The 14,270-nt window shown below is 48.9% G+C and overlaps 1 protein-coding gene across 4 annotated transcripts in view; it reads right to left on the reverse strand.

Annotated features, from left to right (window-relative positions):
- The window catches only part of RHBDL3 (rhomboid like 3), a 73,171-nt gene that overhangs the window by 35,149 nt on the left and 23,752 nt on the right, over positions 1–14,270 (reverse strand). The window contains exon 4 of one of the 4 annotated variants that reach the window (XM_042032321.1): positions 9,150–9,162. The exons of the other annotated variants lie outside the window; for them this stretch is intronic. Coding sequence (XP_041888255.1) covers positions 9,150–9,162 — 13 coding nt within the window. The remainder of the gene's footprint in view (positions 1–9,149; positions 9,163–14,270) is intronic. 4 annotated transcript variants of the gene reach the window in all.

Raw genomic sequence — 14,270 nt, forward strand, 5'->3', positions numbered from 1 at the left:
TCCCCATACTTGTATTTGGACCACCGCCCGCCATACCACAGGGGCTTCACCCGCTTGGCCTGCTTGATCGCAGTGCATGTCTCACAATCATGGATAACCTGGGAGATACTGTCCATAGTTAGATCCACCCCTCGATCTCACGCCCACTTATAGGTGGCATCTCTGCCCTGATGGCCTGAGGCATCATGGGCCCATCGAGCTAGGAACAACTCTCCTTTATGTTGCCAATCCAAGTCTATCTGGGACACCTATATTTTCGCAGCCTGATCTACCTGTTTGTTGTTACGATGTTCTTCATTAGCCCGGCTCTTGGGGATGTGAGCATCTACATGACGGACCTTCATGGGTAGCTTCTCTACCCAAGTGGCAATGCCTTTCTATTCCTCAGCAGCCCAGATTGGTTTTCCTCTGCGCTGCCAGTTCGCCTTCTTCCACCTTTCCAGCCGACCCCACAGAGCACTAGCTACCATCCATGAATCAGTGTAGAGGTAGAGCTTTGGCCACTTCTCTCTTTCAGCTATGTCCAGAGCTAATTGGATGGCTTTGAGTTCAGCAAATTGGCTCAATCCACCTTCTCCTTCAGTAGCCTGTGCAACTTGTCGTGTGGGGCTCCATACAGCAGCTTTCCATTTCTGGTTAGCGCCTACAATTCAGCAGGAGCCATCAGTGAAGACAGCATAATGTCTTTCACTCTCCGGTAGCTTGTTATATGGTGGGGCTTCTTCAGCACGTGTCACCTGCTCCTCCTCTTCTACAGAACATAACCCAAAAGTCTCACCTTCAGGCCAGTTCGTAATTATTTCTAAGATCTCAGGACGACTTGGGTTTCCAAGTCGGGCATGCTGCGTGATGAGGGCAATCCATTTGCTCCAAGTAGCGTCGGTGGCATGATGCATGGAGGGAACCTTTCCCTTAAACATCCACCCCAGCACCGGTAGTCGGGGTGCCAGGAGGAGTTGTACCTCTGTGCCGATAACTTCTGAGGCAGCTTGGACTCCTTCATAGGCTGCCAAGATTTCCTTCTCTGTGGGAGTATAGTTGGCTTCGGACTCTCTGTAGCTTTGGCTCCAGAATCCCAGTGATAGGCCCCGAGTCTCACCAGGCACCTTCTGCCAGAGGCTCCAAGACAGGCCATTGTTCCCAGCTGCAGAGTAGAGCACGTTCTTCACCTCTGGTCCTGTCCTGACTGGGCCAAGGGCTACCGCATGAGCGATTTCCTGCTTGGTCTGGGCAAAGGCTTGCTGCTGTTCTGGGCCCCAGTGGAAATTGTTCTTCTTGCAGGTAACCAGGTAGAGAGGGCTCACGATCTGGCTGTACTTGGGAATGTGCATTCTCCGGAAACCTATGGTGCCTAGGAAAGCTTGTGTTTCCTTCTTGTTGGTCAGTGGAGACATCGCTGTGATCTTATTGATGACCTCAGTGGGAATCTGACATCGTCCATCTTGCCACTTTACTCCCAGGAACTGGATCTCTCGGGCAGGTCCCTTGACCTTGCTCTTCTTGATGGCAAAACCAGCTTGCAGGAGAATTTGGATGATTGCCTCTCCTTTCTCAAATACCTGCGATGCCATGTTCCCCCACACAATGATGTTATCAATGTACTGCAGATGTTCTGGGGCCTCACCCTTTTCCAGTGCAGCCTGGATCAGTCCATGGTAGATGGTGGGACTGTGCTTCCAGCCCTGGGGCAGTTGGTTCCAGGTGTACTGCACGCCCCTCCAGGTGAAGGCAAACTGAGGCCTGCACTCTGCTGCCAGAGGAATGGAGAAAAATGCATTAGCAATGTCAATAGTGGCGTACCACTTCACTGCTTTGAACTCCAGCTCGTACTGGAGTTCCAACATGTCAGGCACAGCAGCACTTAGCGGTGGAGTCACGTCATTCAAGCCACGATAGTCCACAGTCAATCTCCATTCCCCGTCAGGCTTGCGCACAGGCCAGATGGGGCTGTTGAAGGGTGAGTGGGTCTTGCTGACCACCCCTTGGCTCTCCAGCTCGCGGATCATCTTGTGGATGGGGATCACAGCATCTCGATTTGTCCGATACTGCCGGCGGTGCACTGTCGAGGTGGCAATTGGCACTCGTTGCTCTTCCACTTTCAGGAGCCCAACTGCAGAAGGATTTTCTGATAGTCCAGGCAGGATGTTCAACTGCCCAATGCCCTCTGCCTCCACAGCAGCAATCCCAAATGCCCACCTGAGTCCTTTTGGGTCTTTGTAATAGCCATTCCGGAGGAAGTCTATGCCCAGAATACACAGGGCCTCTGGGCCGGTCACAATCGGATGCTTTTGCCACTCTTTCCCAGTCAGGCTCACCTCAGCTTCCAACAGGGTCAACTGCTGTGATCCCCCAGTCACCCCAGCGATGGATACAGGTTCTGCCCCCACATGTCCTGATGGCATTAAAGTACACTGTGCCCCAGTATCAACCAATGCATCATATTTTTGTGGCTCTGATGTGCCAGGCCATCGGATCCACATCGTCCAGAAAACCCGGTTCTCCCGTGCATCTTCCTGGCTAGAGGCAGGGCCCCTCTAGCCCTGGTTATCATTCTTTCCCTGGGTATACATGCTAGAGGTCCCTTTAAGGGGATCTGACATATCATCCTCCCTTCTGTAATACCTGGCAGCTCGGTCATGGGAGGTTGAGGCTACTTTCACCTTAGCGGAACCCCCTCGGTTAGTGCCTCCCTCCTTGAGTTCACGCACCCATGCTGCCAGGACAGAAGTGGGTTTCCCATCCCACCTTCTCATGTCTTCCCCATGCTCGCACAGAAAAAACCACAGCTCAGCTTGTGGGGTGTACCCTCTCTCTCTAGCAGGGGGACGACGGGCTCTGACTTGGGGGCCTGTGACTCGCACTGGTGCCACACTGATCTTCCTCATCTCCTCCCTCATCTCCTCCCTCATCTCCTCCCTCATCTCCTTCATCTCCTCTTTGAGGTCCTTGACCACAGCAGAGACATGAGCTTTCAGCAGACCATTGACGATACTGTCATAATTCCTGAGCTTGTTGGCAACAGAGCCCACCGTTTCTCAGTTGTTCTCGGCATCAGTCGTTGCAATGAAGGTGGTGTATTGCTGTGGCCCTAGCTTTGCCAGGTTCCACATCATCTGTCCTGTGCACCTGACCTTATTGGGGTCATTATCACGCTGTCTATCCCTCCCAAAGAGTATCTCTAATACTTCTACCTCTCTTAGCCGCTGGATCCCTTCCTTGAGTGTCTTCCACTGCATTCTATGATGGTACTCCTGTATTCTGTCTTTGTGAATGAATCTTTCTCTCACACTCATTAAGAGCTGCTCCCAGAGAGAAAGGGGCCCTGGCTCCCTCACAAATATCTGGTCCACACCTGGGTCCTGGGTCAATGATCCCAGGTACCTTGCCTCACCACTATCCAGTTGCACACCTGTGCCCATAAGGTCCCAAACCCGAAGCAGCCAGGTTGTATAAGGCTCATGCCCCCTTCGCACAATGTCGTTTCGCATAGCACGGAGACTGTCGTACAACAGGGACTCAGTGATGATTTCTGGCTCTGGCTCTCCTGCTGGTTGTGAGGGCCCTGGTTCCCCATCATCATTAACTGGTCATACTGATTTGGTCTTATACTTCCTCCTCTGCACAGGGGCAACTGCTGCTGGCTGTGATTGTCCTTGTGGTTCAGCTTAAACCTGGATGGTTGTAACACCCGTGAGTTCCACTGCTGCACCATCGGACTCACCCTCTTTGGGGCAGGGAGAGGGTTTTTCACTAGCTGAGGAGGTGTATTCCCTTAGCACTTGGCATATCTCCTGGCGCATCTCCTTCACCAGTACCCCCACCCAGTTCGGGTAGTCCATTTCTGAGGTGGGCTGTTAGGCAGTATCAGGCTGTGGGGGAGGGTCAGGCTGTGGGGCAGGATCTCTAGTGTCTGGGGCCATGTCAGGTTCTGGGGCAGGATCAGGCTCTGGGGTAGGATCTCTAGTCTCTGGGGCCGGTGTCTGGGTAGTTATCCAAACCAATCTCAACTTATCCCTGAATGCTAAATAGAGTAGGCCTATCAATACCAGTTGGTTAGTATCCAGAGGAAATCTAAACCCTTCAAAAATTGGTGGGGTGGGCCCAAAGAACTGGTTGAGGGGTTGGGAGAAAACTTCCCCTGGTGTCATTTCCTCACAGAAGGTACCATTCTTAACATAACCCCAAAAACATGCGCTTAGTGTGTGATAGCCCTTTATCCATGTGCCCACATTCCAGAGGAAGTTAAAAGCCCATGAATTCCTCACCTTCTCGACCCATAGTGCAAACTGGATAACAGGAATGGTAGCCTTAGTCAGAGGACCCATGTTTAGGTATGGAGCTGCAAAGGGGAAGAATATAGTCACGACCACCTGCCACCCAAACCAGGGTAAACTAGACCACATAGTTCTGCCTAACAAGGTTCCTATATTCAGCACACAAAATTAAGTTATCCAGGAACTGTTATTCCTTTTTCACCCCTTTCTCCTAATGCCCTCAGGCCTCACGTTGGGCGCCAAGATCTGTCTTGGTTTGAAAGACAGGTGTTTGCTAAGGAAGGCAGGAGCCTCCCTTGGAATGGCAGATGCGACTCCTCTTTCCTCTGAGTTACTATAATTTTGAAATCAAGGGGCTTTTAGGCAAAGATATGGGAAATAGGAATAACAGTTCTTTACTATTATATATCCATATGTGTATAACCAGTCAAACAAACAGCAATAACTGTGGCAGTAACAGCAAACAATCACAAACCCAGTCCCAGCCTTTCGGCTGTCAGGCCCTTTCCCCTCGGGTGCAGTTCCGCTCGCAGCCGGCAGAGGCGCTGGCGGCTCCCGGTGAGCAGGGCAGGTGCGATGGTTCCCCCGCGGCTGCAGGGGGCGCTCCGGAGCGAGCTCGGGGAGCACGCGGCACTGGTGCCCTGGGATCCCAGGGAGGGATGAGACAAAGGCTTCACAAATGCCTGGGAAGCCGATCCCGGTGTCCGGCCGGACTCTCGGGAACAGCAGGCTGGAATGGCAGGCTGGAATGGCAGGGACGAGCACAAATCCTGGGTGGCAGAGGAGGTGTATCCAAACTGCGGAGCTGCGGTGGGAACCCCCCTGGAGGTCTGGGCAGGCTGGGCGAGCACAGCTGCAATGTAGCGAAGGCTCGAAGCAATGGCTGGGGGCAGGGCGGCCATGGCCTGGCTCCCAGTGGGGCAGGGAAGGTGGGCTTGGGATCCCGGGGTTTCTCTGGCAGAAGCAAAAGCAGCCGAAGAAAGCAGCCTCTCTGTCTGTCCAAACACCGGGAACTGATTGTCCACACACCCAGGTGAAACAAAAGAGTAGCCAGTGGGTAGGTCTTTTATTTTTCTGAAGTACCCAGCAATTTGTCCCCCTAGCAACACGTATTAGGAAAATTCCTTTAACAGAAAAAAAACCTAAGAGAACTCCTAAAACCTCAACACCACCATAGGCCAAGCAAATCCTAAATTTGGAAATCCCAGTAATTTCTGACCCACAGCTTGCAGGGGAAGCCTATCATGCTCAGCCAGGTATCCAAATTCATGTTTCTGTCTCCATGCTAATTTTTAATACAACTCTCTTTCTTATCCTTCCTCTGCCTGTGGATTTCTTGCTGCAAGTCCTTGCTAAGACACTGTGAGATGACAGAGCTGAGAGGCACTCACATGACCCACTGAGTGGACTTTCAGTCCTCGGCCACCTCCACATCCCACCACTCTGAGTGATCCCACTGCCTCTCTCCAAATCAGCCTCCTGGCAGAATACTTCCAGAAATCAGCCTCTAGTCTCAGCTGGGGAATTGCACACAGTGTTCAAGCCACCCAGAACTAAATTATTCAAAATATACCACTGTACTGGCTTTGAAACCAAAGCCGCTCCCCAGAAAGAAGCCAGGGTAAATAGAAGCTCCATTACCAGCAGCACTGACAGGGAAGGAAGTGCAGCACTGAAAGTGAGGGAGATAATTACATGAGTAACGAGACAGCATAGGTGGCAGGAGATGCCCTCCATTATGCCACAAGGCTTAATGCAAAGAGACATGTTTATAGACTGAGCCTTCTCCAACTCTGCTTCTTCCTGTTTTATTATTTATGTCAGTGCATTAAGACTAATGGAAAGAAGCTGAGGCACTCTAAAAAGACGCAGGTGGGTTTTTTTTAGGTGAAAGTATTATTTTTAATCTTGAACCAGCACTGGCCACGTTGCACATTCCTGCATGGGTAGTTGTCCTCAGCCGCAGTAACAGACTGGGCAGCTACGACCCAGACTGGCGAGTGATGTATCCGACAGCACCAGCCCAGCTCTGGTGCTATCTCTCATTTCTGGTCCCAACATACTTAATGTATGAATGCCCAATCTCTTGCTCTCCTTTTAGGATTCCTCTGGTTTTTAGGCCTCCACAATCTCCTGAAGCAATGAGTTCTGCAATCTAGATAAAATAAACCCCACTTTTCATCTGGATGGTGTAAGGCATTAAATATCAAAAGCTGAAAACAGCAATATCCATAGTATCATACGACACGTGATACTCTCATTTACCACCACATAATTATTGTTCATGTGGTTTTAGACTTGGCTGACTGGAAAATCTCAAAATTCTGTATTAATATCATCTCTCAGGGCTTCTACATCATGAAGGGACATAACATGTAAGTAATTTAATTCAGATCCAAAATGCAACACACTCTGGGTGAGATGCTGCATTGATTTGGATTACATAACTCAACAGAAAACATAAGCATGCACAGTCAATCTCACAACTGGGAGACAGGCTCTAATCACTATTGCCACAAAGAAAGTAATAATAAAAACCAAAGCAAACCAGAAACTGACACACAACAGTGAGAAGAGCTGTTCAGTGGGGGCTCTATTTCAGGCCAAGTTCCTGCAGTCAGACCCCTGCTTACCCCCAGGTCAGCTAATCATACATAAGATTTCTGTAAAATTCACTGCCGTGGATAATGTCTCCTGTCACAGCTGCATCTATGCTAGTACAGATGAGTAAGATGAATCTTCTCATTCAAAACAGGTTTTTGATCTGATATTATCTGGAAAAAGTTGCATAGGTGGTATCAGTGTGAAAGAGTCAGGGGAGGTGAAATATTTCTGTTCTGTATGTGGACAAAAGCCCAATGAATTATCTCTATCACACGATGATGATGATGGACATTCTGTCCCAGCAGTAACTCTGGAGAATGTTACACAGCAGCTGCTGAAGTTAGTTTTGAATCAGCAGGTCAAGGTAACTTACATCCAAAAGATTTTAAAAAGTCATTACAAGTACTGATTTTCTGCAAGTCTGGGAAAACTGGAAGAACATCAAGATCTGCTTGCTACCTTTCTTCCAGTTTTGAATCAGCAATGTAGCCCTTCCAACCCTGGCTCCAAAACTCCTGTGCAATCACAGTGACAGACACCCACCCTGCTCCCTAAACTGCCCGGCATGAATTTAATGGGATACAGCATGTCTTGTTGGTCTAACAGCAACCCACAGCAAAGGAACAGATGACTGGTATTGAGTAACGCATACTTGAAGGAGGACTGGTCTAATATCAGTCAGAATAGGCCACAGAAAACAGATTATGTCCAGTTGATATTATCTGGATGAAAATACAAACTTGGTGCAGATCATAAGACAAGGTTGCTGGGCAGGACTGATTTCTGCAGGGCATCTGATATCGCCAGACATCCCTGAGTCTGATGATTTGCTGTGACACAAACATTCAACATGCTGAAATCTGGCTATTTGACAGGCCTCAGAAATAAATCTGAGTCATAGAGCCACCATCACATGGCAATGCCACTAATGGGGTCCCACGAGAATTCATTCTTCCTCCTACAGAATTCTCATTAGTGACTTTGGAGCAAACTTACGAAAAGCCTGCATTGTGCTCACAGATGAGTTAAAGCAGCAACTTACTAAGCATGAGCTGGGTCTTTTGGTAAATCTGGGTACTTGGAAACAATACATATGACATTAAAAATAAATAGAAAGACATCCGGACAGAAGCCAAGAATGCCAGCCAGTGTACAGGGTGGGAAATGCCATCTTCAGCAGCTGCCACTCCTGGCAGGGGAAAAAAAAAGCCCTTGCTTGTCATAGTTGAGTGCTCTCAAGGTAACAGTGCCTGCAAAAAAGGAAATGGGACCTGCAGGTTTGTAAATGAGGTGACATTATGTCTTTAGCACTTTTTATTGGTACAGTCTTGTTGCAGTGGGGATACTGCAACACGCATATATCAAACCAGGAGTCCCATGGAAAGGAAATATATATGGACAGACAGATTCTTGCTAGATGTTTCAGAGGTGTTTATTTCTCCAGCCGCAAGGCCGGGGCTCAGCGGAGGAACTGTTCCAGTCACGGGACCAAGGGTCCTTCTGCCCGCGCAGGGAACACAAACCAACCAATGGGAACGAGGCTGAGCAGGGGCAGGGAAGCCCCGTGTCTGTGCCCTCAGGGCCCCTCTCCCAGGGCTACATGGCGGGGGAGGGACCCCAACACCTCACCCGTTTTATTTTAATAAAAGGAGAATGAAAACAACTGGATAAACATAACAAGAACAGTTTCAAAACAAAACAAGCCACCCTCCTGAGTCTTTAAATGTCCAGTCAGATTCTGTGGAACATCTTAGGGCTGACAGAAGGGAGACAGGACTCTCTGAGCATGCTTTGTGGGGAAACTGAGGCAGGAGAGGGTTTAACTTCTTCCCTCCCCCTTTTCATCCCCCACTCGGCATTGGAAAGGGATTTTTGGGGAAACAATTGGCAAAAGCGTGGTTTTGTGAGGGAAACCATGGGTGAAAAAACGGATTGGGAATACACTGGGGGTAATAGGACATAGGGTAAAAGGGAAAGGTGGGATTAGGAAAGGGAGACTGTAGGGGGGACTTACAATAGAGATATTGTCTAACATGACTACGATTTTTTGCATATATACTGCCTTTTACAGGAACACCATCAGGCCCAGTGACCTGCGATGCTTGTAACCCTTTTCTACCTCGTATAATTTTGAATTCCACGACTTCTCCATCTCCCAAGCTTGGGATGCATTTTTCAGGGTTATTCTTTTTAATAGCAGTTCTATGCACGAATATGTCTTGCTGGTTGTCACACCTTGTTATAAAACCATAATTTTGCTTAACATTATACCATTTTACTATCCCTAAGATCTTAGTTACTATGATCTTTTCCTTTTTCCGAGTGGCTGCTGTTTTCTGTCTCGCTGCGTCTTTGCTCTCTCCTTTGGTCGCTCCCGTGTTGGAATTGTCGGGGCTGCTGGTGCCTGCGCGCTCTTCCCGGGGTCGCGTTCGGGGCTGCGCGGGCCGGGCCACGCCGCTCAGTTCTCCGTGCGTCGCCTCCTCTGGTCGCTGCTTCGCTGCCGCTGCCGGGCGCTGCACCCACGTCTCGGCCGGGCCCCCGAGCGATGACCCCCCCGCGCCCTGCTCCAGCGCGCGTCTCGGCTGGGCGCGGCTCCGTTCCACCGCCATCGCCGCCCGCGCGCCGCCCCTCTCGGTTGGGCGTTCACGGGGCTCGCTCCACCACGCGCTGCACGCGGCCGGGCAGGCACCACCGGGTCCCGCTGCTCCCGCTGCGCCTCGCTCCGCCACCGACACTGCGGCTCGCGTGGCTCCGCCCGCACCCAGGAACTGCCTCGCTGCTGCTCGCAGAGCGCTCGGTGCACGTGGCCTGGGCCGCACAGTCCCTGCGCCAGGCTTCCCTTCGCCAGGACACAGCTGACATTGCTCAACAGTCTCGGTAACTAAATAATATTCACGAAAATATTCTTCCATCGGCATATATTTTGACTCCAATATTAACTGTGTCCAAACGGTTTTCCAAAAGCCCTTGGTAAGAATTAAATCCCAAGAAACATAGAAGAAGTTCTTAAACAACCATGCCAGGAAGTGTTTCAGTTCTTTTTGAGCTTGAATCAAGCTAAAATTTACAAATCGTTGTTCAAGAATCATTTTAAGTTTAAGATAAATGTCCATATGCGGCTCTGAGAGCCAAGAGTCTTCCCACGGTTCCTCCATAGTTTAGATATGGAATAGCAAAGCAAAACCAAGAAGAGGAATCCAAAGTTTCCAGGGTTTACTCACACAAATCAGTCGCTTAGGGATCGGGGATCGTTCTGCTCTCAATTCTCCACCATTTGTTGCAGTGGGGATCCTGCAACACGCATATATCAAACCAGGAGTCCCGTGGAAAGGAAATATATATGGACAGACAGATTCTTGATAGCTATTTCAGAGAGATGTTTATTTCTCCAGCCGCATGGCCGGGGCTCTGCTGAGGAACTGTTCCAGTCACGGGACCAAGGGTCCTTCTGCCCGCGCAGGGAACACAAACCAACCAATGGGAACGAGGCTGAGCAGGGGCAGGGAAGCCCCGTGTCTGTGCCCTCAGGGCCCCTCTCCCAGGGCTACACGGCAGGGGAGGGACCCCAACACAGTCTGACTGGCTGCACTAACAGGCTCAATTCATTATCTTATGAAAGGGAAGGTTAAGCAATGACTTGATCGCTGTCCAGAGGAACAGAAATTTGGCAGTACAGGATTGTCCACCAAGAAAAAGGTATAATCACATCTAGGGGATAGAAGTAAAACTGGACAGCTTTAGATTAGAGTAAGTTGATTATTTTTACTATTAACAAGTGAAACGTCTCACTAACTTCACCAGAAGTTTTACACTTGAATGGCAAGTTCTCCTAGGAGATGAGGTATGGTTGAGGTCAAGCAGAAGATCACTCAGAAACCTTCTTGCCTACATTAGGAGACTAGATGATCCCAGCAGTTCACTTCTGACCTGAGAGCAAGTTACTAGGGTTCAGAAAAGCTCAAGCTAAACAGATGCATTTAAAGCTCCAGTTAACAAGTGCCATAGCACCTGTGTAGCCAAAAATGACTCACCTATACTGGAATTCAAACCATGCTTCTGGTTAGAACAACAACCACATAGCAAAACTCCTGCTAAACAGACTGGGAAAGGTATTTAACTCATACTGGTCCTACAACTGGCTTTGCTCAGTCATGGGGACTAGAAGCTATGAAAGACACTCCTCTGCTTTCCAAGCTAAACTGGAGCAGAAGTTTAAGTGAGCCTTGTGAAGAGGAGACAGAGGTACCACATGATTCCCTGCAATGCCTTGTAGGCACTGGCATTGCACTGCAATGACATAACCATCTCAAAGGTACTACAGACAGGCTGGTTCCAAATGCAACCTGGAACTGAGCGCATTCTAATTTCTACCGTTTAAACACTTGAGAGCAAGAAATCCTGGTTTGCATCTTTCCAGGGTGATCATAGGAGTTACAGCTGCAGGAAGGAGCCAGACTGCTGGAAGCTGTAGTGGTTTGCATTGTTTCTTAGGTGATCTACCCAAATCATTCCTGGATGACACTGAGACTGCAGGTTCCCTGCATTGAACTGCAATAGTAATTTCTGCAGTGTTTGCACTTTACCAGTGTCTGCTATGTCAAATATGTTTTGGTTTAAGGGTAGAAAAGATTTGTCCAAGTGCCAAAGTTGCAAAACCACAGATCAGAAAAATCAAGCTGCATTTTGGATTCCTATATGCTCTTACTGGGGACAAGAGACAGTGTTCCCGGAGTTCTCTCTGCCACAAGTTTTCAAACAGAAAGAAAATGTGTCTGACATTTTAAAGCAAACCATGACTAAATAAACTCCACAACAGGAATGCAACTAACTTCATAGGAAGAAGTGCTGTTCATGCAGGGTTCCCAGTCCAAGCCTTGTTGGAGCACAGAGTTCTGCCTGCAGGTGACAAGATGCAGGACTGACCTGGGGCTAGATGTGCCCTGCGAGGGTCAATGTCTCTGTGGGGCCAAAGCACAACGAACGGGGAATCCCTTTTACACACTCACCAGCCTGACAACAAACCACAGCAGGGTTTGAAATCCCACTTTGATACAGTTAGGAGGGGAAAGGGTCCTTCTCAGAGAATTGACAAGTCCTCCCAGAGCCTGGCCCTGCCAGGCAGTATCAGGGGCTCCTTTTAGCCTCATAAGACAGCAGTGGATGGTCCTTTCACAGCCTCCCACACAACAGAGAGCTTGTACTGTCATTCAGACCTGCACACACTCACAGAACTCCCCTCCTTGCCTGTCTCCGCGTCATTTCTACCTCCTTTACTGAGCTGATCAGATTTCCCACATGCACAGGGCTCACACAAGCTTTCAGAGCACCTGCTTCCTCTGACAAGCCTGTCCACTCTTCCCAAGCTCTAATACTCCCCTTTTACTTGACCAGACTGACTTGAATACAGTTTAACCATTCAAAGCTGAAGGCCGCCATGGGCATCCAGAGGCCAGCAGACCTCCCACTTTGTTTTCCTGCCACACTGCAACAGAGACCTGCTCCATCAATAGCCTGGGATGATGTCTGCACACTGCTGGCACTGTGGGAGCTGCAGGGGACCAGGTGCTCAACAAGCTGGGAAATCTTTGGCAGAGACTGGTGTCCATATTTCCTGTGTCTGCATCACAAGCATAGGGTTGTGGCTGCCTTGAGACACAGAAACAAAGTCCTGGCTAATGCAATTCACAAGCTCTGTTTCCTGGGGAACACTTCAAACACACATTCGAGCTCAGAGATGGGTTGACAAAACTAATACAGCCTCCAAGTAGATGATTTAAAAGAAGGAAGCAGAGAAGACACAGGCAACAACCATAATTACAGAGCCAGCATAATTAAGAGAATTCACGTCATGTTCCTCGAGAATGAGGAAATCCAAACAACCTCCCGAAGAGTCACCTGAGAGCTGCAACTGCTGCAAACAAAGGGGAAACAAGCCAGGAGGGAGAGACAGAAAGACCAGACTGAACAGAAAGGTTAGGAAATTGCAATACTCTTCCTGTTCATGCACCATGCTGCATCTCCAGAAGTGGGGGGAAAAGAAATCTTCTCACCTGCAGGGTAACTAGAGAGACAAATCCACCCAAAACAGTCCTTACCAGGCTTCCACTGAGGATTAATTAGCTCATCAGTTGGGGCCAACTTCTAGCAGATCATCCTCACAGAGCACACTGCAGACTGCTGAGCTTTGGATAGTCATGGAGAAGGGAGTGCAAAGACACAAAAGGAGGACTGTGGAAGGGGCAGGAGGAGAGGGCAGCCCAGAGTGGCTGAGGGGAAGCCCCAATGAATGGAGAAAGGAAAGCAGGGAGGTGGATGAGCAAGAGGTGATGAATGGTAGGGAGGGCATGGAAGTTCTACACAGGGCAGAGAGCAAAGACAGACCTTGAATGGGGAAGACTGAAAGGTGCCGCTTGAATGCAAGGGGAAAGAGGGAGGAGAAATGAGGCAGGGAGAGAGCTGAGCAGCACAAAATGAAATAGTGCAGACAGAACAGCTTCCCACATGGACTTGACAAGGCCTTAGAGAGACAGACAAGTAAAACAGCATGAACTCTAATCCGGGAGCAGAAAAGCTGCCTCAAGCAGACAGTGCTACCATCGTCTGTCCCTGTATAATCCCTCCACCATCGGGCACCTCCTTTGCTCCCAGCCAACAAATTCTCATGAACCCAGAGCAAATCAAACAGCAGCCACCAAAGGTCAGACTGCCCCCATCAAAGGGAGCTGTAGCAAAACTGAACCAGTGACATGGAAACGGCCGATAGGATAAAGCACCAGGATAATTACAAGCAGCAGCCCGAGAGATGCAAGTGTAACACTGCTCGAAGGGTGGGACAAGATGCAGTTTATACGCATGATATTATTTATCAGCAGTGTTATTTTCAGGGGTTTTCTTCCACTTATGAAGCAAGGACAAATTTTTTCAAAATAAAACTTTCTAAGCAAAGAGATTTCCTGAGATTTCAATCATGCCAAGACTTTCCTGAGAATTTGCCTTAGATTTGAACATTGTTTAGAAGTTCCTTCAGATTCTAAAAGGTCAAAGCACTGGATATTGCCATTTTCAAAATGTTTCCTTAAAAATTGTCATTTATATTCCTATTCAGAGTGCCCAGATGGTTCAGCTCAAATCAAATTAAATATTTTGCTAGAAAAGAAACAAACAGTGTTTTCCCCAGCCTTTAGGTGAATTTCAAACAAAACTCTGTATCATTATTCATCCACCTCCTCCCTTTGCACAGCTGGGGAAAACAAAGCATTTAAAAAGGGTACATCTTATTACTTCAACCTCACTGGCAGAGCTGAAAACTGGATGCCCTCCCATCCTTTTTGGGTGGGCAATGTCTCTGTTTTCCTCCTAGGTCTATCAGTCCAGTCACCCCTGCATGAACAT

This window comes from Corvus kubaryi, unplaced genomic scaffold (assembly GCF_017639235.1).
Source record: "Corvus kubaryi isolate FWS band 111438036 unplaced genomic scaffold, C.kubaryi_AGA036_p1.0 37353, whole genome shotgun sequence".
Lineage (NCBI taxonomy): Eukaryota > Metazoa > Chordata > Aves > Passeriformes > Corvidae > Corvus > Corvus kubaryi.